The 26,909-nt window shown below is 36.9% G+C and overlaps 3 protein-coding genes across 7 annotated transcripts; 2 read left to right on the top strand and 1 right to left on the bottom strand.

Moving 5' to 3' along the window:
* The first annotated feature begins 8,811 nt into the window (after window positions 1–8,811).
* On the top strand, window positions 8,812–12,911 carry LOC113707340 (EIN3-binding F-box protein 1). The gene is made up of 2 exons (XM_027229618.2): window positions 8,812–9,148; window positions 10,065–12,911. Exons 1-2 carry the CDS (start codon window positions 9,124–9,126, stop codon window positions 12,044–12,046), a joined length of 2,007 nt encoding a protein of 668 aa, XP_027085419.1. The 5' UTR covers window positions 8,812–9,123; the 3' UTR covers window positions 12,047–12,911.
* Window positions 12,912–16,350: 3,439 nt separating this feature from the next.
* LOC140013744 (cytochrome P450 71D6-like) lies at window positions 16,351–17,060 on the top strand. The gene is made up of 2 exons (XM_072063817.1): window positions 16,351–16,932; window positions 17,046–17,060. Exons 1-2 carry the CDS (start codon window positions 16,351–16,353, stop codon window positions 17,058–17,060), a joined length of 597 nt encoding a protein of 198 aa, XP_071919918.1.
* A 1,680-nt stretch (window positions 17,061–18,740) lies between these two features.
* On the bottom strand, window positions 18,741–24,635 carry LOC113706632 (protein WVD2-like 5). 5 transcript variants are annotated; one of them, XM_072063368.1, is made up of 10 exons: window positions 24,490–24,630; window positions 24,112–24,172; window positions 23,461–23,728; window positions 23,098–23,358; window positions 22,934–22,995; window positions 22,633–22,701; window positions 22,337–22,433; window positions 22,179–22,250; window positions 21,980–22,090; window positions 18,741–19,373 (listed from the first exon to the last, which is right to left on the bottom strand). In XM_072063368.1, the coding sequence occupies exons 3-10, from the start codon at window positions 23,725–23,727 to the stop codon at window positions 18,939–18,941; spliced, it is 1,374 nt and encodes a 457-aa protein (XP_071919469.1). In that variant the 5' UTR covers window position 23,728; window positions 24,112–24,172; window positions 24,490–24,630; the 3' UTR covers window positions 18,741–18,938. The 5 variants fall into 5 exon arrangements, with proteins under 5 accessions (XP_071919469.1, XP_027084364.1, XP_027084363.1 ...); XM_027228563.2 differs by having other exon boundaries at window positions 22,934–22,992; window positions 23,461–23,733; XM_027228562.2 differs by having other exon boundaries at window positions 23,461–23,733.
* Between the last annotated feature and the right edge of the window lie 2,274 nt (window positions 24,636–26,909).

Genomic DNA, 26,909 nt, shown 5'->3' on the forward strand with positions numbered 1-26,909 from the left:
TGCTTTTGATAAATAACGGTGATCTATAAAGGATATTTATTGAGGAATAAGAGCCATATGTAGCACTAAAGGATTTCTTAAAAAAGAGCTCGTATTTTTGGATGTTCAAGCTTCGAAAAAAAATTGAAAAATTGATAAAATTGATTGATATCTAAATTTTAAAATTTGGTAAAACAATTTCAAGATACATATTCAAATTCGATTACTAAATTTCTTATCATTAACATTTGGTAAAACAGCTTGAGAATGGATATTAAAATTAGATTTACCGATTCCCGATTACCAACCAAATTGTCGAATTTTATATGTTAACATATATTATATATGTTACCTACTAATACATAGTGTCATGGATTAATCTATTACACAAATGGTCTTATAACTTACTTATGCTTCCGTAGGATCAATTTGACTAAAGATAAAATTACAATATAAGGGTAATATCGTCAATAGATATTTTTTTGCTTTTCCAAATGGAATACTTGATATAAACACCAAATGAAATATTTTCGAGTGGATAAACTGCCTGTTACTTTCATTGTTGAGGGGGATAAAGTGCTGTTACTCCCACTTTCAAGGGGGCGCGTGTTACTCAGTTTTTCATAAATGATCCACCATCCGAGTATGTTTTAGTAAAAGTTTATCGTAACGAAGTGTAGAAATGTCACCACAAAAAAGTGGAAAACTAGTGGTATTCCCTAGTTTCTCTCTCGTCCATTTGCAATTACTTTTCAACAGAGATGTCAAAGTCTCGATGTCCCGTTCCCACAACGGAGCAATCAAAGAGGAATCCATGCCAAAATTTCCTAAATCAGATTAGAAATTGGCGAGCGACAAGGTGACAATTGCATATATGGTGGGGAAATTCGGCCTTATAAGCATGGTTCAAAATCGCGGACGCGGTCCGAACCGTTCCACATTTGTTTTGATATATTGATTGCGATTCTAGTGAGACGCAAATTTTGAATTATTTAATATTTTAAAATTTGTGAATAGTACAAAAAAATTATGCTAAACGAAAATAATAAAAAATTAGCCAAAGAAACAAAATATGCTAAGCTCGAGATGACTCGGGATAATTCAATGTGATTTAACCATTTTTATCTGAGTCGAAAAATTTTCAATCGAGTTCTCGGTGATTCGGTGAAGTTCTCGACGATCTATGAATGTTGAAGTCATGTTATCTTGATATTGAAACGGAAAGCATCATTTCAGTGATGACGGCTCGGTCAAGTCTAAGAACCATGCTTATAGGTCAAGTTACGGTACTTGCACTTGACTTTATTTTTTAGGCCAAAAAAAAGGTCATAGCAGACAACAGAAGTATGATAAAGAATTTATGACTCAATCCTGCAATCGAAGACAAAAATAGGCGAATCCTGTCCTATAAAGCATAAATTGATTTGCGAAGTTTCTCAAATAAAATCATGTAGTCTATTTATTTGCAGAATTTTGGGTACAAAAACCTCCGGTGCCAGTTAGTTCTACAGTAGAGATGGTTCACAAACCTTGTATACTTATTTATGAAGAATTTTAGCGCAATGTAAAAAGAGTAAATTTTATATACACTATCACGGTTGTATGGATAACACATGAATAAATTTTAAATTTTAAATTCAAATTTTGTATATGTGTCATATATCTAATGGTGATAGTATATACATGAATAGTATATATAAGATTAATCCAACCACTGGTCCAATGGCTCAGTGGCCACCAGGGAGTTTAAATCCCTTCTTGAGCTTTAGGTGAGGTTTGAACCCTCACCTGCAGCGGAAAAAATTTAAGAATTGTGTCATAGCACTCCCTTGATCTAGTTGGGTCTGTATACCCACTAGATGGAATTTGTGCAATTAGGTGAGCTATGTAAGAAAACTAATTTTTGTAGTTTTTTTCCACACTGTCAATAAGCAATTTCTTTTACTTAGCAAAAAAAGGAAAGAAAAGAAATAAAAAAACAATTATTGTACTAATTGGGATCAAGGACCATTACAATTGTCAATAGCAGCGATTGTAAGACCCAATATAGACACTACCAGAATAAATGCAAATACTAAAAAATAAACATAAACACTAACATAACAATGTATAAAAAAACAATAAATTTTCTCATTTATTGAAATTTGTGCAAAAAATTTGTTGTGTTTTTACATATTAGTACCGTATTAGTTTTTATATTTATTATTTTAATGTTTACATTTAGAGAAAATTACTTGAGTAGTCATCAAACTTTTCAAATAATCGAATTTTGGTTGCTCAATTATTTAATAGTAATGCTTTTATCCCATTGAACTATCAAAAATATAAATTTTGGACCATTTCGTCTGATTTCACCGTTAATTTTTGCCGGACCTAAGATTTGCAGGACTTACGAGACATACTATTCATAATTAAATATGTCAGAGTTAACGGTAGAATCAAACAAAATGATCCAAAATTTATACTTTTGATAGTTCAGCGAGTAAAAGCATACTATTAATCATTAAGTGCCCAAATCTTGACTATTCAAAAGGTTCAGTGGCTACCTAAACATTTATGGTTTTTATGTATACATAATTGCATGGTGCAATTTTGCAAAAGGCCCGATCCCTACAATTGATACGTGGCAGATGGGCACGCAGGTTGCCAAGTGGATGGGCTGGAGATGCATGGAAATACGAGACAGAGAACGTCCCAGGTGAAAACTTGCTCAGGGGTCATGAGAGACTGTGGAATTAGATCCTTCTTCTCCCTCATCATGAATGGATCCACGTGGTTGGGCTTAAAAAAAAAAAAAAAAACAGAGAGCGAGCGAGAATCCCATGGCTAAGTTAACTGAATTTCTAGCAGAAAAACATGAATTTGCCATACTGGATGAGTTGGTTTGACCACTAAAAATGAGCGAGTTGAAAGCGTGCCACATACAATATGGCAACCCCACTAATTATGAGATTTGGCTCCGATAATTAGTGGGGCAATTTATTAGTCGAAGCTGAAGCAATATCAGATCAGACTCATTCAATGATAATTTTTTTTTTGCATGCCTGAGCTGTCCTAAGCGAATTATAAAGTGTCAAGTCGAACACGAGCCTTGGCATAAAGCAACCTAAGTAGACAGCTATGAAAAAACCTAAGTATTTTGGTCATTTCTTGATTGGAAGAGGATCAGAGTCTCTTTAATTGAAGGTTTGTTTAGTTCCGTCCAATTGTATAATTCATACAACGTTTAGTGTAGAATGTTACAACTTTAGCGTAAAAGATATGATCAACTTATACAACTAATCCACAATTACATCAAAGTTATACGAATTTATATCAAAAGTTGTAAGAATTACAACAATTAAATAGAATCAACTGGAGATGCCCTTAATCCATATGGAGGCATATATATATAAATTAAAGAACATTACTATTGATTAAATTACAAAAAAGAAATTTATTAATCTCATAGCTTTGATTGTTAGCTAAATTAATTAGGCATAGAAAGTAGAATTAACCTTCTAATATACTGATAGTGTGCACACTGTCAACATTACACGCATGACAAATAATTTAAATTAAAATTTCAAAATTTGTATGTGTATTATGTATTCAACATGTAAGATTAACTCTTTCAAGTACATTACAAACAACATTATTAGTATAAAGAAGCAAGTAAATAACAAAAACATTTATGTTCCTAATTAAAAAGAAAAAAGAAAAAAGAAAAAATGTAGGAGACTGATTCAAAGAATACAGGAGCAGTCAACACAGCGGTTGTAACCACCAGCCTTTGGGGCATTAAGGCTTGATGGGGTGAGAGGCAAGGTTCAATTTGTCACAATTAAATGTAGCCTTGCTTAAAAAATTCAGGCGGGTGTGTAGTGTACCCATCTGATCCGATGGTGGTTCAGTCTCCTTCGAGTTACTCCAGGATTTCTTCAAGCCCTCCCCCTTCGCATAGTATAGGAAGCTATTGTATCAAAAAAAAAAAAAAAAAAAAAGTCAACACAGCGGTTGTATTTCCATCCCAAGGATGTGAAAACAATTATTGGACACCTAGCAAAGACGTCCACTGCACTTTTGAAGCCCTTCCAGAAAGGTTCACGGGCGCAACGAACTTGCATACGATGGTGAAGTTTCGTGTTTCCTCAAAAGGTAGCGATCCGTTCCAAGTCTTAGTCTTTGTTTTGTCTTCTAAGTTATACAAGTTTTACGTATCAAAATTTTCTTTTGGCCCTCTATTTATTTTAAGAGTTGTACTGCTACCACAGTTTCTTCAACTTGTCTTGAATTTATTATTATGCACTTACATTTGTGAAATCATTACCCCAGTTTTATCTTGTAAGTTTAACTTTTGTGTTTTTAACCTTCAAATGTTTGAAATGTATGGTTAGGAGCCCCCCCCCCCTTTTTTTTTTCTGAAGGTGATAGTCTTTTGCTTGGACAATATTCAAGTTTAAAACATTTTTTTTAACTTAAAATGTTGAATAAAATATTTAAAAGGTTGAAGGTTTTAAAGTGTGTACATAAACATTTTGAACAATTTTCTCCATGTTAGAATACATTCAGTGTACTATATAAAAAATTGTCACAAATTTATCAAAAATTTTGATAAGGCATATAATTTGGTGCTCAAAGAGCAAAAAGATATAGTCCCTTACGATGACCTCTATTTAACCACTGATTCGAAATCCCAATGATAGAACCAAGTTGGCATTCTAGCTTTGCCTCAATGGGTATCAGGACTTCAACCCCAAGACCCTTATACACAAGGATCAGGGTTCGAATCCTTGGGAGGCCCCTCCCGGTACCATCCCAACACCCTCTTGACCACCAGGGAGTCCAGGCCCCCCTGCTCCCCAAGACGGTTGCCGAGGTGAGGGGTCGCCGAGGTGGACAAATTCACAATTGGCCTCCACATCCCCCATAATTGCGACTTAAAATCTGGCTTCTTCTTAAAAAGGATCCAGTAGTTGCAATATCCACTGTCTAATTCAGTGGTGATTTAGTCCCTTCCGATTTCTCCATGGTCCAATTGGATTTGCCCCAATGATAGAAAACATGAAGCATAAGTCTTTAGGGCATTGTTATAAAAACCAAATCGGTCATTAACCAGGCAAGTGGATAGCTCAATGGGAGTGTGGTTCAACCGTGATTAACTGGCTTAATTGATAGGTACATTATACAATAAAATAAGTATTTAAATTATTAAAAAACAATATACTCATGAATTGGTGACTTGGGATAGGAATCACTGTCAGATCAACTGTCCCTGAATGATATAATATTTTTTCAATGCTTTGTAAATTACTTCTACATCCTTATAACAGAGACATCATATTATATTACTCTTCATGTGGGTTCCATGCATAATAATTACCTCCCTATTACGAAGTTTTACTAATAGTTCACGTAAAATTACGCCTCATTCAAAAAATATTACACTATTTAAAGGTGACAACCGTTTGTACCCTGATCCATTAAACTAACGGAGTTTTATTTTCACCTTTGAATTGACAACTTATTGACTTTTCAACTGGTTCAACTATCAACCCAAACCCAAATTTGGAGCTGATTTACAGAGTCGATTGGTCGAACTACCAAATAAAGCCAAGTTTAACAACTGTGCTCCATAGTTCAGGAATTTGTAATTCAACTACACAGCAAGTGCTATCCAATTTATAATCCTAGGTCATCATCGACAATATGGTAAGCAAAAGAGTGGATCCAATTATATTACTGTCTAAATTCCACCCCTCCCTTCCTTGCCACAAAAAAAAATAAAAAATAAAAAACGTCCATTGTATTTTATTTTCATATTAACTCTTATTCTCTCAAGTTGTAATGCCTGAGACATAATTTCCATCTAAAATTTGAATTTTTGTTTTGCACATTTGACATGTAATTAAATCGATTAATGTAAAAAAAAAAAATCTTTACAACATTAGTGTAATAAGCAGTGTGAAAACTTACATTTGCACTTATCTTGCAAATTAACACATTAATTGTAAATCAAATACAAAGTAAGTAACGTCACGTTGGATAAATGTAATTTAGCCTATATGGTAAGTAAATTTTTTTAAATTAAGGTGTGACGTGTAGTTTAGCTTTATAGTAAGTAACCGTCATTCAAACTTGATTATATGGTAAATAATATTTGGTAAATGAATTTGTTAATCATAATTTGATTATATAGTAAGTAAAAGTGACGTTTTACCGATTAATTCGAGCATTGTAATCTCCCTATATGGTAAATGCTGTCCTTAAATACCATGCTTAGGGTAAAGTATAACCCTCACCATCGAATAGTGTCTCGAAAGCAAAAAGGCGCAAGGTCAAGAAATCTTAAACACTGCATTTTCAGGTACTCAAAGGTTAAGAAACCTTAAGCACTACAATCTCAGGTACTCTACTTAACATGTTACTCCAGCATTAGTCTTGTTTGGCACTTCAGTTTTTTTTTGCCAGTTTTTATTCTGTAAGTTTTTTTTTTTAATTTTAGTTATAGAAACCCTAAAAAACTCTCCAAAAATTTTAAAATGTACACATCAAAATACCCTAAAACATATCCAAAAATAATTTACTACTCTTTTTTTATCTTTCTTCCTCCTCTCCCTCCCACTTCAACTCATCGGCATTGTCGCCGGCTGTTCCTTTATTTTTTTTCTTCCTTTCTCATCTCTTTTTCTCTCTGTTCCCATCTGTCCTCCTCTTTCTCCCTTCCACATTCTTTCATTTTCTCTCTCTCCTCTTACTCCTTCTCGTCCTCTCTCTCGCCAATCCATCTCTTTGACCTGCTTCCTTCCCCCTTTCCCTTCCCGTGGTGGCGCTATTGAGGAGGAGAGGAAAGGGATGGGGACATGTGAGGAAAAAGAGGTAGTAGGAGAAAGGAGGGGATGGTAACGGAAGGGGAAGAGGAGATGAGGCGAGAGGGAAGGAGATAAGGGAAAAGAAGAAGGATGGAAGGGGCAGAGGGGGAGAGAGAGAAAAAGAGGTGCCAGCATAGGTACGGGTCGGCATTGGTGTCAGTAAAGATGGCGGCTAGCATTAACTGAGTAGTGGTAATGGCAAGAAGGAAGAAGAAGAGAGGAAAGAAAAAGAAAGAAAAAAAGGAAAAGAAAAATAAAAATGTTTTTCAATTTCTTTACAAAATTTTTTTACAACTTCTACAGTAAATCACAACAAAATTTTATACGAAAATCCAAAAAATTAGGTCTTGTTTGGATTACAATTTTTTGGAGTTTTTTTTTTTATATAAAAAATGTATTGTAGCGATTTGATGTATTTAAGGTAAAACGTTGATTGAAAAATGTGTTCACGGAAAACGTAAAATGTTTTTAATAGAAAGTAGCTTTCCAAACAAGGCCTTACCATTCAAATGGGGCTATTGTAGGGATGTAATCGAACCGAGCTGCTCGCGAGCAGCTTGGTCAAAAGCTTGACTCGAACTCGGTTAAACCGAGTTCGAGTCGAGTTCGAGCAGCTCAATAAGGCTGTCGAGTCGAGTTTGAGCATCCAGAAGCGATGCTAGAAGGCTCGACGAGCCTTATCGAGCATTTTAATTTTAATTATTTAATATTTTTAATTTTAATTATTTAATATATTATTATTATAAAATTACCCTTATACCCAAAAGAATTGTCGAATTTACGAAATGTTTCAAGTCATATAAAATTTTAAAAGGGCAATAACGTCTTTTTGCTTAAAAAATATTAAGAAAATAAAATTTAATAACTCGAGCTCGAACGAGCTCGAGTGAACTCGATAAGGCTCGAATGGACTCGAGCCCATGCGAGTCGAGCTCGAGCGAGTACTGCGAGCAAGCTTCGAGCTCGAACTTGAGCTCCAATAATACTACTCGCTCGAGCTCGAGCACCTTAGTTGTATGTCGAGTCGAGCTCGAGTACGGCGATACTCGAGCTCGACTCGACTCGATTACAACCCTAGGCTATTGTTATTAGAGTTGCTGGCAAGTCGAGGCGCTCGCAAGTAACTCGTAAGTGGCTTAGTCAAATGCTCGAATTGAGATCGAGTAGCACAATACATATACTAAGTCGAGTTTGAGTCTCCATTTGTGTTATTCGAGTACTTGTTGAGTAGCTTGATTATTTGTATATTGTTTATATTATATTTTTATTTTAATTATGAAATGACTAATAAGGATTTTTGTTTTAGGTAATTGGCCATAAGTGTTATCTACTCAACAAAATTCATAAATGGCAAAAATGTAATATTGTAAAAACTAAAAAAGAAATGAGGATTTTAGATAATTTATCATAAATTTTAGAGCCTTTTTTTCGAGTTTTATTTTGAACCCTGGAGTTTGTTAAGTCTCGAAACTAGTCTCGAGTTCGAGCTAGAGTTGAGTTAATGATTCGAGCCCGATCTTGAAAATGCATATTGTCGAATTGAATTACATAGTTTTCTATTTGTTCGAGTTGAGTTTGAGTTCAAGTAGACTTGTGTAACACAAATATGAATTTAAAATTCAAATCTACGTATGTATCACGCATCCAATGCGTATTCAATGCGAGTATATATAAAATTATCTGTATAATTTAGCAGGTGAGACTTCAAACCGTATGATAACTCGGTCGAACGAGAACTGCCCAGCTGACCTTCCGACCAATGCTTTTGGCATATGTTTGAAACTGCAGAATAATAGGGAACATTGAACATTGAGCATAAAAGCCCAACTTGCGTTGGGGTTCATTGCATGTATACCAATTCTCTTCCCTCGGTCTCTCTCCTACCAATATATTATTAGATATGTGATCTAAATAATGAAAAGAAAATGGACCCACCTTGGCAACAAAAGATAATAACACCATCCCCCACACGCCCAATTTCACACATTACATTCATTGTATTGTGTCTTGTAACCTCCTCCACCACCCACTCCTCATTCATCCCTTCTCTTTCCCTCGCACTTTTTTGCCCTATTCCAATAGGGTTTCTGTTCTTTGCTTTGCTTTCAGTTTTTCCATGACCGCTTCTTCTTCTTCCCTTTGATTACTCTTTTTTGCTTTTGCTGATGCATTCACTGCTTGGTGGGGCTTTACTGATTGTCTTCTTTCTGGTGGATCTTGCTGTTTTTGCTCTCGGAAGAGGGTTATCTGGGCTACGACGACAGCTCGGATTTGACCAACTCTGCTCAGCGACATGTCTGAAGTGTTTGATTTCAGTGGTAAATACCTCTAATCTGTTTTGGGTTTATGTTAAAGTTCACGTCTTTAGCTTTATGTGATTCTTTAGTTATGAAAGTTTGTGACTTTTTCTGATATGTTCAGATACAACCTCGAAGAGCTTATAATTGAGCTATTTCAGTGTGGTTGCTTCAATTTCAGATCTTGATTTCTGTTTTGTCAATTTATTTCTTGAATTATGGCCTTTTCTTGCTGCAATTATATGCTAAGGGAATAATGTAAATGGAAAAGCAAAAAAGAATAGATTTTGACACATGGGATTTTGTAGGTGTCTCTCGTCTTTTTGCGAGTTATAATCGATTTATTCGATTTAGTTGCAATAGATCATGTCCCTGTGAGAAAAATTTAGAAATGGATTGATGCTTTGTTTGATGTTTGGAGTGATGGACTTTTTTTCTCCTAATTTCTTTCATGTTTTGCTTTCTAAGGGGATTTGGTCTCTTTTATTCTTATCTTTGTTATGGCTTTGTAGCGTCTGCTCTTATTTTACCTTGTTGATTGACTTTATATTCAGTATTTGGGATTCGAATACATCATTCTTACTGGTTGGTAATGGAGCTTTAGTCACAGAGAATATGCATTTACGCACATATGCTGGAGCTGAATTCAACTTGGGTGGATCTTTTAATAGACGTGTCTTCTTTCATTTATTTTATAATCTTTGGACTTGAGTATGGTGGAATTAAACTATTTCACAAGGCAAAGGATGGGATATAAAAGTCATTTCTTGGTTGTCTGTGGTGATTTTTTATTTTAAAATATACAGTTCTTCATTGTGACATATCTCTTCCTTTTGCTGCTTGGATCTGTAACTGTGAAGAATTGTGTAACCTGTGTTAGTTGGAGAGACTTTCTTTTCACCTTATGGCTGACCTTGTTCCCATTTTTGCCTTGCAGGTAACAAGGACTTTTTCCCTGGGGGGTCGATATACCCAAATCCCAAGGAGTCAAATCTGTTTTTATCCCTTGGACCTAATGTGGATGTGTTTTTTCTACCTAGCAAGAGGTCTCGTGTCAATGCCCCATATGTTTTTAGTGGAGAAAAGTTTGAGCGGAAGCAGCCCTCCATTGAAGTTCTTCCAGATGAATGCCTCTTTGAGGTCTTCAGGCGTCTGTATGGGCGTCCAGAGAAAAGTGCCTGTGCTTGTGTATCTAAACGCTGGCTTACACTTTTAAGCAGCATTCGCTCCGATGAAGTATGCATCAAAGAGGGCCCAAAATCCTTGGAGCCTGAGGAATATGAGGCCAAGAAAACAATGGATTGCAACCAGAAGGCCGAGATGGCCAATTCCAAGGGCATCAAGCCTGATTTGGAATCTGAAGATCTGGATATAGTTGAGGATGGATATCTTTCAAGATGTCTGGAAGGGAAGAAAGCTACAGATGTCAGACTTGCTGCTATTGCTGTGGGAACTGGAAGCCGTGGAGGTTTGGGCAAGCTCTCCATCCGTGGAAGCAATGCTAGGCGTGGGGTGACCAATTTTGGCATCAAGGCCATTGCTCATGGTTGCCCTTCTCTGAGAGTTTTGTCCTTGTGGAACACATCTGCCATTAGTGATGAGGGACTGATTGAAATTGCCAGTGGATGTCACAGGCTGGAGAAGCTTGACCTTTTCCATTGCAATGCGGTTACTGACAAGGCTTTGCTGGCTATTGCAAAGAACTGTCCCAATCTGACATCTCTGACCATTGAATCGTGTCCAAACATTGGGAATGGAAGCTTGGAGGCTGTTGGTCATTACTGCTCCAGCTTGAAGTCTGTCACAATCAAAAACTGCTCCCTTGTCGGGGATCATGGGATTGCTAGTCTATTTTCCAAAGCTGGTAATGTACTGGCAAAAGTGAGGCTCGAGTCTCTGAACATAAGTGATGTCTCACTTGCTGTTATCGGAAGGTATGGGAATGCATTGACTGACCTTGCTCTGATTGGCCTCCAAAATGTGAATGAGAGGGGCTTCTGGATAATGGGTAATTGTCAGGGTTTGTTGAACTTGAGGTCCATTTTGGTGACTGCCTGCCAAGGGGTTACTGATGTAGGGCTTGAAGCTGTGGGTAAAGGTAGCCCTAATCTGAAGCGAGTTTGCCTGAAGAAGTGTGCATTTTTGTCAGACAATGGACTGGTTTCTTTTGTCAAAGCTGCTGCATCCCTTGAGATCTTTCAACTAGATGAATGCCACAGGATTACACAATCTGGGTTTTTTGGCATGCTTATTAATTCCTGTGGCAAGTTGAAGGCTCTTGCACTGGCGAACTGCTTTGGAATTAAGGACCTAGTATTTGGGTCTCATTTTAGGGCTCTTCCCTTTTCTATCCGATCTCTTGCTGTGCGTAATTGCCCTGGATTTGGTGATGGTAGTCTCTCCACCCTAGCTAAACTCTGCCCAAATCTGGTGCACCTTGAACTAAGCACACTTGGTGGGATTACTGACGAGGGGCTTCTCCCACTTGTAGAGAGCTCTGAAGCTGGTTTGGTGAAGGTGAATCTGAGCGGCTGTGTTAATTTGACAGATAAAGTTACTGCAGCCATTGCTAAGCTCCATGGCTGTACCCTTGAGGAGTTGAATCTTGATGGTTGCAAGTGCGTCACTGATGCAACCCTGTTTGCAATTGCAGAGCACTGCTCATTGCTAAGTGAACTTGATGTTTCCAAGAGCAGAATCACAGATGCTGGCACAGCAGCCCTGGCTGGTGCTGATCAGCTCTGTTTGCGAATCCTATCCCTGTCGGGTTGCAATTTGGTGTCGAACAGAGGCTTGCTTTCTGTGGAGAAACTGGGCCAGACGCTGATGGGTTTGAACATCCAGCACTGCTATGGAGTCAAGTCTGATGCCCTTGATTTGCTTGCTGAGCGACTTTGGAGGTGTGATATCCTTTTCTAAGCAGGGGGGAAAAACTGAAAAACCTAGTCAGAGTATTAAGTTGGTAGAAGTGAACAAGGAGATCATGTGGATGTATGGGTAGACGCTTTACGGGTTTCTTGTCCGTAGCTGCATTAGTTTGAGTCCAAGATTAGTAGGTCTTTTGTGGTCCACTGTCCTTTAGCTCCTTTTTCCAGTGAACGTGGTCAGCTACTCTCCTTTTTTTTTTTTTTTGCAGTTTTCCTCTCTCAAGGGAAACTGTTTCAAGGATTTTGGCCCCGTATTGGGAGTCTTACTTTGTTGATCATACTTCACTGAGAATACAGATGCTGAGCTCTGGGTCTAGAGGTTCTTTTGGATGGACCAGTTTTCTGTTGGCAGGTGTCACCTTATGACGGTGTTTTAAATTTCGAGCCTAGCACCGGTGTTGTGCATGCCATGCTCAGGCTAAGTTATGGTACAATGTCTATAGTTAGTAGTGTTGAGGTCTGTCTGTTTCAGTTTTTCCGAGTCTTCCACGTTGTTGAGCCTCTGCGTTCTGCGTGTGTTGGTTGGGTCTCTGTTTTCTCATGGTGAGCTTGATCCCTGGTAGCAATGGTGGTGGTTGCTTTTGGCAGTTTTTAGGTTTTCAGTGCCTTGCATTTTCGCGGGCTTTGGCCGTGGCAGCTGCAGCAGCATGTTCTCTCAGTCTGCCATGACAACTCTTGGTTGGTACCAAGAGTTGTTTTTTTCACCGAGCCCTAGTTTTGCAGGCTTGTCTTGTTTATGAAACTGTCCCCTGCGACCATCATCATGTTCCTGTAATAGAGATGTTTTTAGCTCACTATTCACACTTTTTGTGATGGATCTGTTGCAATAAATAAGAATCTTCATTTATGTTAGTGAATACCTTTCTCCAAGGCTGGCGTGGTTAATTAGTTGTTTGTTTCTAACATGTGGCTAGTGTGGTTCCTTCAATCCCTTTTTGGAAAGCAAACGGAGTCTTCTCATGAAATTTCCAGCAGCCTGCAGGAAAGGCATTGTTGATTGATGGGAACTGGACTGAAGGTGACCTTTACTAGGTGCATGTACCGTTCGTTGTTCATAATCAAAGTTTTCGAGTGCATGCATCTGCGTAGGATGAGGCAAGCAGTTGACATGTCAAGAAAGTGCTAAAAAAGTGCAAAATGCATTAGGAGCTGAGATCCCAGTTGCAATATTTTGGATTAAATTGACTCGACTGCGTTGAAGTCTACCAAAAAAGATTAGAAACAATTTAATATTTTTCTTCGCAATTTATCATCAGCCAAAAAAAAAAAAAAAAAAAAGGAAACAAAGAATTGAATAGTTTCGTGACGAAATCTTTTTCTTTTTATTTCTTGCTATTATTTTTTCCGGTCACTAGATGAAGTCGGAAATTTATCCGTTTGGATTGCGATTTTTATGAGTTTTTTGTAGAAAGATATACTGTAGTAAAATTAAAAAAAAAAAGTGATTGAAAAATGTGTTTACGAAAAACGTAAAAATTTTCCGTAAGAACGCAATACAAACTAGGATTCAATGACGCCTTCATAGAAAAAAAAAAAAATTTATGAGCGGTTGCAGTGGTGTATAATAGCTTAAAACAATCCAAAAAAGTGAGAACAAATCCCTTTGGATTAGCCTCAATCCAACCACTCATCTCAAGAAATTTGACCTGGAGATTGAGATGCCCCAACACGTTGGATTTGATGCGACCCTTTATCCCTGCCATCGATTTAGTATTATATAAAAGTGTTAATTATACTTTGCGCCTCTGAGCTGTCATCGATTTGTGGTGTGCGCACTGCACTAAGTTATCAATTATTGCACTTAAGTGCCTTATAAATTAAAAATACCAGTTCAGAGCATATTGTTCCAGTCGATTGACACAACAAAAATTGTTTTGGAAGCTTTTTTTTTTTTTTTTAAATTATTATTAATGAGAAGACTTCAAATCCCATTAACAAATAGGGGTGCTAAAATCCTTATTGAATTACTGTTTCATATATGGACATTGTATACATATATTAAGAGAACTTATTTTAAATTGAATTTTTTTGTACATGTGACATGCATCCAAACCTAATAATAGTAGTGCATACGAGATTAATGTGTATATATTTTACCTGCAAATTAACAGAGATTGAGTCTCCACCAACAAAAGATCACATGGTTTTAGGATGTGTTTGATAAAACAAAATTCTAAAAACTAAAAATCAAAATCCGAATTCGTTAAGGTATTAAATTGTTAAATGCTAATATGAAATATTTGAGAGTATGTCATATTAAGCGATAAGTGAATAGCTTATTACCTAACTTTTGGAGCAAGTTTTGTCTAGAAAATTCAGTGCCACTTAATTAATTCATATGTTCTATATTTGGTTATCAAACTCGTCTGAATATATTAATATCTGAATTCATTAAGTGTAAGTATTGACTTATCAACTAGGGTTGTTAGTTGATTACTTTTCAAGCATTATCCCAGCATACGGAATCGTCGCATCGTTATCTTTGATGGGGATTTTTTTTTTTTTTTTTTAAAAGCAAAGGATTTAAAGCCTTAATTTGGCAGACCCTCAAGAAAGTAGCTCACACACCTAGCTATCAATAGATTTAATTTGGATCTGATTTATCATAATGATGATGCCAACTAAAGGGGACCATTATAAAACTTTTTTTTTTTTTCTCATTAGACGGGGGAACCTGACGGGGACTTAACCACCATTTGACCAGACGGATGCACCACTTACCCGCATGAATTTAGAACACTCCTCGTATTGAGGCACATTGATGGGAAGCAATGTTTGAATCCTTGACCTCCCATCCCACTATATGGCCAACTCCTCTATTGGGAGTTGGTTACCATTATAAAACTCAAAAAGCCCATTTTTGGTTTTCCCATATCTATTATACCTACCACTACGTCGCTTGAAAGTGGTAACTAAACAATCTGATCACAATTTGTTTGCACAAATTTGAAGATGAATTTGAATACGTAATCCTGTTTAAGACTTATTAATGCGTTTAACTTAAACGACCACATTAATTAGTATGGTAAACTTTCCACTGAAGCCTTCTTCTTTCGAGAAACGAAATTTGACTAATTAAACCTAATCCACTGAAGCCAAGCCGCAAAAATTAAAAATATGTGTTTAGGTCTGGGTTTGTTATGGCCCGCTAGCAACTCTATTGATCCCTCCTTCCCAGTCTAATAGAAATAGGGAGAAGAAAATGGTTAATGTTAGGTAAATAGTTGGGTGTCAATCGAGTCTTGTGAGTTGAGAATTGAGAAGTTCAAGCTCTAACTCACAAAATAAAGCCGAGCTTTCAGATTTTTCGGGTTCAGACTTTCTTTCGCCTTACCACGTAGTAAGACGGAGACGGACTCGTATTCGATACTCTTTACAAAGATAAAAGGATTTTGGGCCTAATCAGAGTTTGACCCAAATTCACAATTAATTCATAATTATATATATAAGAAAATGTTATTTGCACTTTCATTACTTGTTTTATCGTATAATTTAACAAATGAAAACTATACAATAAACATGATAATAGAAGTGTGATTAACAAAAAGGAGAGTGCAAATAACATTTACTACCACATATTATATAATACACATATAAAATTGTTATCATTATATAGTATATTGTAAATTATGTAAAGTTGTTATACATGCAATTATTAAATAACGTGCATCATTATTGTAAATTTTTTTAAAAAAAACACATACTTATACACATATTTGGTCGGGTTGAGCTTTGATCGAATTGAACCTCTTTAAATCCAAACTCGGCTTACAATTGTATCGGTACACCGGAGCTCAGCCCAGTCCAATGATGTACAAGAGCAAGGTTCTACCCTAAATAGAGCTCCATTTGACAATTGAGTTTTTTGAGTATTTGTCTAAAATTTTACTGTACCTTATAGTAGAAATTATAAATTTTTTTTTTTTTAAGTATATAAACTTTTGAATATTTTGAAGTATATAATTAAAAAACTTTGAGAAATTTTTTGAGGTTATTATAATTAAAATTATTAAAAAACTTGTAGCAGATAAACTTGGCTAAAAACGGCCCGTTGTAGCAAGTGTTTTGGCATTGGCCAAAAAAACTCGTAGCTAAAGTTGTAGCAGGTAAACAGTAGTGTGTTTGCCAAACAGGCCCGGTGATAGGTCCCTAATTATTTAGTTCCGAGTTCGAGAGCTGGCCCGGCTCCATTATTGAGAATCCTCCCAAATGCTATGCTAGTAATAGTACAAAATAGGGAGCCATGCACGCTCGGGATTCTGCAAACGATTGTTGATAGGAGATCAACAGGTGCCAATGGACCTTTCTTCAAACTCCATTCCTCTCTTTCTCTTCCTAGCCTTTGTTTTAGCTTTGTTGATGCAATGGAAGCGACCCAATGCAGCAGCCCAGATGCAGAAGCTGCCACCATCTCCATGGAAGCTTCCTTTTATTGGAAACTTGCATCATTTGGTGGGTTCACTACCACATCATGCCCTCAGAAAATTAGCTCAGAAACATGGACCTTTAATGCACCTACAGCTCGGTGAGATGTCCGCTATTGTGGTATCATCACCTCGTATGGCGGAAGAGGTTTTGAAAACTCACGACCTTGCCTTTGCAGACAGGGCTGTATCCCCAGCAATCAGGATCGTACTGTATGGCGCTTCAGACATTGCTTTTGCCCCATATGGTGATTACTGGAGACAGATGCGCAAAATTTGCACCCAGGAACTCCTCAGTGCAAGAACTGTCCAATCTTTCAGCCCCATTTGCGCCGAGGCTTCGCGGCTCGTTTCATCTATTCAGGCTCTGGCTGGGGGTAAAGAGCCAATCAATATAGCAGAAAAGCTGTACATGTATTCCAGTTCCATGATTCGCAGATCAGCATTTGGCAAAGTAAGCAGAGATGACCAGAATGCTTTCGTGCAGATAATCAAGGACGGAGTCGGTACAGAAGGCATGGAGATTGCTGATCTATTCCCATCCTATAAGTTTCTTCATTTCTTTAGTGTGGTGAGGATTAAACTGGAAAAGTGGATGCAAAATCAGGACAAACTTTTGAGCAACATACTTCGTCAGCATATTCGCGACTTTGCAACTAAAAAATCGTCCACTGGTGGTGAATTTGGCCAAGAAGATCTGATTGACGTCCTGCTACGAGTAAGAGAAAGTGGTGGCCTTCAATGTCAAATGACAGACGATAACATCAAAGCTGTCATAGTGGTACGTACTCTTTTTTCCCCCCCTTCTTTTTCAAAAATAACAAGGAGCGAAAAATACTGTTCTACCACAGAATGTTTTAACCTGTTGATGAAGTGAACCAACCAACTGGTTTTTTCGCCTAGTAGCCCAGAGAGTAGCAAGTCTCTCTCCCTTGCCCACTTAGCCAAAGCTAGTGGTTTTATACTTGTATTGGTAAATACTAGGGAAGTACATGCTTTTGCCTTCTCTTTAGACTCCCAACTTGTGAATTATTTGACAGCATTTTGGTATGTATTCTTGCAGGATATGTTCTTAGGGGGGATTGAAAATTCATGCACAACTGTGGAATGGGCACTAGCTGAGATGATTCGAAAACCAGATGTGATGGCTAAGGGGCAGAGTGAAATAAGGACAGCCTTCATGGGAAAGAAAATAATTGAAGAAGTACTTTTCTTCAATTATTTTCTTTCCCATGAAGGCTGTCCTTATTTGTGAGGCTATCCAAATTCTCTCTAAGGTTAAAGAACCTGAGATATATGTATTTGACAGCATTTTGGTATGTATTCTTGCAGGATATGTTCTTAGGGGGGATTGAAAATTCATCCACAACTGTGGAATGGGCACTAGCTGAGATGATTCGAAAACCAGATGTGATGGCTAAGGCGCAGAGTGAAATAAGGACAGCCTTCATGGGAAAGAAAATAATTGAAGAAGTACTTTTCTTCAATTATTTTCTTTCCCATGAAGGCTGTCCTTATTTGTGAGGCTATCCAAATTCTCTCTAAGGTTAAAGAACCTGAGATATATGTATTGAGGGGATTCACCACAACTGATATCCAAAACCTGAGATACCTAAAATCAGTGATTAAAGAAACTCTAAGGTTACACCCTCCTGTCCCTTTGCTAGTTCCCGGAGAATGCAGGGAGCATTAAGCATGCCTTTTGATGTAGCTAGGAATGATATTAGTGTTAGAACAACTAATAACTTTTGTGATGATGCATTGAGCATGCCTTTTGATGAGGAGTGGTTACTTCCTCGGTGCTTTTAGGCACTTGTATAGCTCTCGTGGAGCCTTTGCTCACTGCGTGTATAATTCATGCACAACTCTAATAAAATCATCTGTCGTCTCCGGAAAAAAAAAAAAAGAACAAGAAAAAAAGAAAGTCACAGCAGCCAATACAAGCTTCAGAGTTGACCAAACTAAAATGCAAATAGAAATAAAAGTCTTCATTGATAAGCAATACTCAATTGCTAATTAAAAGTCTTAGCAGCCAATACAACATTCAGAGTTAACCAAACTTAAAAGCAAAGTAGCCAATACATATATCCTGAACTAATAGTAGGTGAATCCCCTCAAAGCCAAAAATTTCCCAGTTCGTAAGTAGGACTAGGGCACATTGAAACATAAATAAGGGCATCAAATTGACCAACAGTGACCTTAAAGTGCTGCAATCAATCTGCTTGTCTTAAGGATCACATTCCAGCAATCTTCAGATGTATATTACACAATCAAACCTGGCCATTATAAACATTGAGGCAACAACCATCACTACAATATCAACCGTTTCTTCATCATCAAATGAATCAAGTGTTACTCGCATCTCTTGCACAATTTTCAGGCAGATGATGGGACAAAGGGTAGCCTAATAAATATACATTGGATTTGCATGCTGCTATATTTAATGCTCTGCTGACATGGCTAGTTCACCAAGGCTACCTCAGCTTGAACTTCACCAAAATGCTCAACATCAGTACCAGGCTGAGTCTGGTTTGGCTCAACCAATGGTGTTTCCTCCTGCTTTTGCACGTCACCTGCAGCTCCACTTTTTGATGAATTGTCCGCCTGAGAAGAACTTCCACTCATTTCCTTTGATATACTAGTTTTTCTGGAAGACGCTTTTCTTGTTTCACCAGTCAAGCTAGTTTTCTGGGAAGGCAGTTTAGGGAGGGACTTCCTCAGAGGTTTCTTGAGATTGACAATTGAAGGTCCCTTGACAGAGTCATTTTGCGACAACTTCTCATCCAAGCTTAACCTGCTCGTGTGTGTTCCTTCATCACTCTCTTCTTCAGAAACTCTACTCGGGGAGCTTTTCTTCCGACCAAGCTTAGGAGATTTAGCTCTTGTTGTTGGTATCTGCACGGTTGAGTAACAACAATGAAAGGCATAATAGATGGCTGACCATTTCATTTTAGTTTAAAGCTTGATAAACATACTTTTCAAAGCATTAATGATACAGTAACCAACAATGTAATCAAATTTTATCCCTTCGGGGACATTCGATAAAAAAAACAATGTAATCAAATTTTGACAAACTGAATCTGTATTCTCTTTCTTTTAAAACAAAATTTCCATTTATGTGCTTGTTTCCTCAAATTAGTTTACAAGTGTCGAAGGACTCTTAATCACCAATGGCCAAACAACCTAAGCCACAAATTGACTCTCCCACCTCTAGTGCTCAACAACTTGCTCCATGTAATACCAACCCCAAAATTAAAAAACATACCAAGTCTCTCCTTTGTTGAGTGTTTAACGCAGCCTTTGAAACGCATTAAGAATCAACCATTACAATGTGTTCTCCCTCCATCTATTTGATATCCCTCTCATGATATCAAGGTTTGGCCAACATGGTTTTAGAGAAGGGAACATTTACCAAACACACTTATAGAAGTCTCCCCGATTTGAGAAGGCCCATCAATGTTTGGCCAGAAATTACAGACTTCCATAGATAGTATACAAGTTAGTTGCCCAGAGAGGGGTGGAAGCTTTGGGCTAAGGCAGTTTCTCATTAGGTCCACGTTATTTAAAAAACTCTTACACATATCCAGTGACAGGCAGTAGAAAGCTTACTATACCCAAAGTAAAGCTAAAAATTGAAGCTTCCTAAATCAACATCATTTCCATTAAAAACCAGCACAAAACCAATTATCATCCATGTAATTGTTGCTTTTTCATTTTTCAGCAAGTTAATACAAGGTATACTTAATATGTACATAATTCAGAAAACGAAGAGTAGATTTTATCCAAAAATTCAACAGAGCAGCAGATTGAGATTTACTTCCAGAATAAAGAAAATGCATTAAATAAATGCAGTATCTTCAATAGTTCTCTTTTCAAATTTTAGAAGGCTTACCCTGCTGATTAATCATTAGCCCACTGGTACAAATACCAGTTGTGACATTACCAAAAATATGTAAATTCAAATAAATACCACTAACTCAAAGCAGCGTAGAAAATTTGTTATACTCTTTTTATGTTTTTAGCATGAAAAATGTTAACATGATATAGGTACAGTACAGAATAAGATGATATAATATAGCACAATAAATATTTAACCTAACCTTTTCTCATTCTTTTCCATCTAGAAAAGTTAAACATAGAACCATTTCTCAAACCTCAGCGTGGCTTGAGCACATGTTCTGTTTATCTACAGTTTGCATATATCTATTACATACCTTTCACCTAATGTGTGTCTAGGAATGCTTGTGACACCATGATCCACCACACTTGAGGCAAGTATGACACAGATTCATGCAAATGGGGCTCCAAGAACCCACCATGCTTGCAAGTATACAATGTCTTCAATTAGATTTTGCACAAAACCAGTTTCTTAAGTTGTTTTTATTCTTTATCGTATACTGCTCCTCTGGAATTGCGTTTAATTCACATTTGAAGGTACAGTTTACTAAAAGCAGATAGGTAGACCAATTCCAGTTAGGGACAAGAAGGCAAAACCTTGCTCGGTAGGGGCTAAAGATAGGTAAATCACTGAGATTGAAACAGTCTGATTGTGAACCCAGCTTTGCAAAAAATATATGTAGCTTTCGCAAATGTATTTCTTGCCTCTGTATTTCATTTGGTTGACTTTATTGAAGAGCTGGCTTCTAGAAAGTAAAACCAAAACCAAACAAACTGCTTGCAGACTTGCGTTTTTTTTTATTTCATTTGATTTTGCCCATTATTTTTTAAATGGCAATGGACCCATTTTAGTGCCAAAGACACAAGGCCAAGCAATCAATTCTAATTACGTGATAACTATATTAAAATTGGGCTAAATTCACTGGTTTGCAATACTTACTGGACTCTTTCCCTAAAATTGGGCTAAATTCACTGGTTTGCAATACTTACTAGACTCTTTCTTTAGGCATTCATTGCTTTCCTATTCATCAACTAGACATGCTAATATACTAGGCATCAGCATAACTGAACCACTGTGCCACTGCAAATTTCAACTGGGTGAACCTTAGTGGACTTTGAGGAAGAAATCTACCAAATCAGATTTCCACAAGCATACAGTCAGGAACACTTAAAACTATCTCCAAATTCATCATCTGATAGAAGGAGAAAGGATTTACTCTTAATACTATTCTTTGAGACCTTAACCACAAAACATCTTACCCACTTAAGATGTGTGTTTTATTTTCTAAATGCCAAACTAATTACGGTTGCAAAACCAAGTCCGAAGGGTTCATACAGTTCAATGAAGCAACAACCACCAACAAAAGATTGCTTGATTTTAGCTAAATGAATGTAACTATCCCAAATGGCATTACACCAGCGGCAATTCTCTACATCCCAGTACTGTAACATTACTTTTACATATTTCAATTTCTGTAACAGAACTACGAGCTCAGGGATTAGAAGCATCAATTTATGTACAATCTTCCTCCATAAATGAGGTCCAACACAAAACTCAAACATTAAATTTACGTTTTCACTACAGATATTAAAAGCAAAATTACCTTCTTTAGTTCTGCCTTGGGAGGTGGAGGCTCCTGATAGAAGCTTGGCATTGGTGTTGCTTTGAACATCAAACTCTTCCTCAACATTTTAATCTCAGCTTCCTGCGTTTCCTGCCCAATGGAAACAAGAACGTACAAGAATTAGGTCATTACACTGCTTACCATTTGAAGGATTGCAAGACAAACCTAAAGATTTCACCTTTGATTTTGCTTGCAAATTAGTCTTCTCCACTTCCTTTGCCTGGATCTTTTCCTCTAGTTTTGAGTAAAACTGTAATAAAAGGTTTTTCTCTATCAACACTAGAATATCATTCTGTAAAAGTTGTAGTTTCAGTGCATCTTATTCGAAAAGCTAACCTCTCTTCGTTTCTCAGCCCTTTCATTACATCTGAAACTGAAGCCATAGTTTGGAAGAGTACCCACTTTGCGAGGCTTTGCATCTTCAGCAGGACTTCTGTATAGGGGTTAAGGACAAAACGTCCATAATACTACTTATGCAAGCAACTTGTTTCTCAATCACATACAGGAAATCAAAGGTTTGAACCTTAACAACTAACTGTAAGGAAAGAGATGAAAAGGAAAAGGCCAATAAGTAGGGAGGAAAAAAAGACAAACACATCTGACACACACACACACACACACGGGTAGGATACACAGATTCTGCCACTCCTTCAGTTTTACTTGATTGGCTCTTTTTCAGTACCCTTGGCTTAGTCTTCTCCCTGCAGTGAGAAACAAATTTTGCTAATTGCTGGAAAATAACAAGTGAACAACACATAACACTTTAAAAATTACTTTTAAGATTGAAAAGAAATTAAAGTCAGAAGATTCATAGGAAGGAGCCCTCTCATGATCTTCCTATGAACTCTGGCATGTGAGACAGAGTTGCACCGTAGACATCATTAAGCTTGAAGGAGTATGTGAAATTAATGGTCAATTCAAGAAAACATATACCTGTTGCAGTCAGATTGTGCAGCAGATGTAGATGATATCAATTCTGGCTGCTGGATTTGCTGCTAAAGACAGAAGAACATCAGTACAATGCTCACTACCAGAGAAAAGGAACACCATGAATAATCAACATGACATTATAGAATAGTGTCAGTATCAGCATCTACCTTGGACTGGCTAACATTGGTTGAAGCAGATGCTGCTGGCCTCTCATTGAATGATTTACTCTTTGATTTTGCAAATGACAGTTTAGAGTTTGATTCTGAAGCCAGGGTGCCATTTGAAACACCAGAAGCAGTCAGCGCATCTTTTCCATCCTTGCTCTTTTTAACCCCTGTTTCAGAAACAGTTCGAGTATTCAAGGGTTTCCCGCTCTTACTCTTAGCTAGAGCCTCATGTGGTTTTGAATTCAACAGCTCTTTCCCTCCCTGCTCCCAAAGAAGAGGGGATCATTGTAAACATAAAGAATATTAGCTAATTATGCCAGATAAGACATGGATCAAGTAACTTAAGAAAGAATGAGCACCTACCTCGGAATTGTCAGCAGCATTGCTATTTGCAGGTGTTGGTGATCCCTCCTTGACCACTAGACCAGAGGCGTCAATATGTTCACCATCATTCAACTTCAGGCTATCTTCAAAATCTGCATTTAATCCTCCTATCTCGGGACTGCAATTGGGGACACCATTAGATTCATGGATAGCCACCTGTAGCTCACTGCTAAGAAGCTCTTCGCGAACTCCATTTTCAAATCCAACCCCATTCTCGGTGACTTGAATAAGATTGTCAGCATCCATCCTACTCTGCAGGTCACAGAACAGCCACTATTAAAAATCACCAACAAAAATACCAACAGATGGCACAAACCAGAGTGAATAATCCCTATAAAACTTTCAAAAGAATAAAAGATCCAAACTCTTGACTCACAAACCAAAAAAAAGAAAAAAAAAAGAACAAAAATGATATTTCTTTACTTTAGACTGCGAAAATGTGTTCTGCCACATAGCCCTCTCTATGATAACTAGCTAAGCTAACAGAGTAAACACAATCACTAGAGAAGTTAACTAACATAACTGTCGCTGCTTCAAGCTTTTAAAACAAATGGTTAATGTTTTGACAGCCAAAAAATATCTAATTGGAAATTGCACCAAAGTATAGTTTTTTTTTTTTTTTTTTTTTACCTTTTGGCTTTCTCCCGAGTTGCTCCCTCAAAATCTATGAGCAACAGCCATTGAAGTAAAACTGAACAATACCAAAAACAGCAACAAATTGAATATCAACCCAACGTAACAAAAATTAATCAAAAACCACATATTCAACAAAAGGAAAACAGGAAATAGAAAAGGCAATAAAAAGGCAGGCTTTACACTAGATCTTCAAAACCACCCAAAGATCCAATCTTTTCCCAATGAAAGATTCAAGTTAAACCCAAACCCACATCCACATTTCCCCTTCCCCCACCAAAATGCCCCAAATTTTCAGATACAACAAATATATTACATGAGCAACAAAAACCACAAAACCCATTTGCACAGAACTGTAGTAGTTTTTAAGCTTACCATTGGACGCAGAGATGATCACAAGTCCATATCTTTCTTGATGCGGATTTCAAAAGATCTGAGAGATTGTAGAGAGAGAGAGAGAGAGGGAGAGAGAGGCAATGCAGAGAGAGTAGTGTGTCTGTGTGCGAGAGTGAGAGAAAAAATGGAAATCAAGAAAATGAATTTTAGTTTAGTTTATGGTGGTTTTGAAATTGAAAATGAAATGATGTTTTCTTTCTTTCTTTTTCTTTTTTTTCAACTTACTATTTTCTTTCTTTCATCTTCTGATTTTTGGTTATTTTGGTGCTGGAAATTGGAAACTGTTCAAAGCCAGGTCAGGGGCCTGTGACCTGCACGAGGGAGAGAGCGTGGGGAAACACACAAATAATTCAGGTAAAACGTATATCTTCTACGATGCTGCCACGTTATGGGAATGAACACGTGGCATGATCAGAAGTGTTGTGGGGTTGAAAAGTGGATTTAACTCCCGGCCCGTAAATTATGGTCTAATTTTGATTGTTTTTGAAATTTGACAGTTGGGGTTATGGATCGATCGTTTGTTTGTTTGTTTGTTTTGTTTTGTTTGTCTGTTCATTCATTCATTAGTGTAATTGGGTGACAGACAGACAGACTGGCTTCGTTCCAAAATCAAGTCTCCTTCTTTTGCCTTTCTTTTGGGATAAAGTATAATTTCCATCCTCCCATTTTTTCTTGACTCCATTGTTCTCTATTTTCTTTTCTTTTCTTTTCTTTTCTTTTCATTTCTTTTCTATTTTGGTTATGGAACAATAAATGTGCATGCATTTGTTTCACAATATTTTGCGGAACATGTTCTTGACAAGATTTAAACACATTTTCAATTGCCTTTTTCGTGTCCAGAATGTACATTTATCCACAACAACGTTATTACGGTAAATATTTTAAAACAATCTAATTATCAACCATCCAAAGGTTAAAAAAAATGCAATTGAGAATAAAAAGGGTGTGTGTGGGGAGATTTGAAAACGTTAAACAAAAAGAAAAAAGTCAAAGTATTATTCTAGCCCGCCAAAGTCCTTGAGGATCATGGCTAAGTGTATTCATCTTTTACTTTTTAGCCACCAGTGTAGTAGAATTATTTGAAGTTATTCGATTATTTAAGAAAATTTCTAAATTTAATACACGTAATGAATGTGAGAGTGTATAATTTTTTATTCAGTTATGTGTAATTTAGATGTAGAGTGTACCGAGCCCGCTTCGAAAAAAATTCATATATCAAATATAGTATATATTAAAGTGGCAAGTAATTGATTTTATGACCTTTTGCTACATAAGAAAACGACTTGAAAGTATTTAAACCACAAAGTTTGAAATTCACAGCCCATTTTTCTATTTCCTATACCTAGCTAACAAAAACTTTAGAAGGTTTGTTATGTGCCTATATATATATATATATATATATATATATACATGTATATGTATATATTTTTATTGAAATTTCAACTTTCTTGGTTGTGTGGAGGGCCAACGGGCACTTTCACACAGGAACTAATCAGCGGGGGGGGTAGAATCTAGAGACCCCCTGAATGATAATCAGTTTAAGCAAGATTAGTCTTAACTTAAAACGAAAGGAAGAACTAGCTCTGTGTGTGGTTAGGTAGAGATTAGATGAGTAATGACTTCATTGTTAATAGTTAAACTGCTCGTAAAGTTTAATGATTAACTAATGATCCTTTCGTAGCTATCTCATGCACAATATAGAGAATATAGTAGCAGCAGCAGTAGTAGTGAATTGTTCTAGTGAACAATGCTGGGCTGAAAGAAGGAATCTCATGGAGGCAGCAGGTGGATCATTTTTTACGTTTGATGGATGATTTGCAGATTTTTGACTACGTCCTGCATGGGTTGAAAATCCCATATATAATAAACTATCAAAAAAGATTCCGAAAAAGAACTTTTTTCTAATTAGATGAAAAGCCGTAATAATATGTAGTAGTAGCTCTTGAAATTGAATTGAAGTCCCCCCTCCCCCCCCCCCCCCCAACCCACTGTTTATCTTAAAAAATAAAATCTAATCATGTTAAATATCAGCCACAAATGGCAACACACTAACAAGACTGATGATGCACGTTGTGAATCAGTCACTGAAGTGGGCAAATTATCAGTCTAATCATAGAAATTAATGCAAGAACCCCAACTTTTTTCGAGTGAAGTTTTCCCTCAAATTGCGGATGGTAAAGCGAAGTTTCACCTCAAGTAAATCTTCTGCCTCCTTGATTTGGCTTCTGTTTCTTGACAAGAAGAGCTTTTAAAGTTTTTCGAGCGAGGCAGTCAAATAGCCTTTCTTTTTTATATGTCACACCAGCAGATATAAATATAATAAGTGAAACTATGTAGTTTTGCATCAGACAGAAAATATTGGACAGAAAATATTGGACAGAGAATCCCGTCTGTTACTT

This window comes from Coffea arabica, chromosome 8c (genome assembly GCF_036785885.1).
Source record: "Coffea arabica cultivar ET-39 chromosome 8c, Coffea Arabica ET-39 HiFi, whole genome shotgun sequence".
Classification (NCBI taxonomy): domain Eukaryota; kingdom Viridiplantae; phylum Streptophyta; class Magnoliopsida; order Gentianales; family Rubiaceae; genus Coffea; species Coffea arabica.

What these genes read in the sequence shown, in the direction of transcription:
- LOC113706632 (XM_027228560.2), bottom strand. An exon ending in GGGCTGAGAAACGAAGAGAG is followed by an intron (nt 22,251 to 22,336) that starts GTTAGCTTTTCG and finishes CTTTTATTACAG; the next exon opens with TTTTACTCAAAACTAGAGGA. An exon ending in ATTTGCAAGCAAAATCAAAG is followed by an intron (nt 22,091 to 22,178) that starts GTGAAATCTTTA and finishes TCCATTGGGCAG; the next exon opens with GAAACGCAGGAAGCTGAGAT.
- LOC113707340 (XM_027229618.2), top strand. Translation starts at nt 9,124, where the DNA reads ATGTCTGAAGTGTTTGATTTCAGTG. An exon ending in TGAAGTGTTTGATTTCAGTG is followed by an intron (nt 9,149 to 10,064) that starts GTAAATACCTCT and finishes TTTGCCTTGCAG; the next exon opens with GTAACAAGGACTTTTTCCCT.
- LOC140013744 (XM_072063817.1), top strand. Translation starts at nt 16,351, where the DNA reads ATGGACCTTTCTTCAAACTCCATTCCTCTCTTTCTCTTCCTAGCCTTT.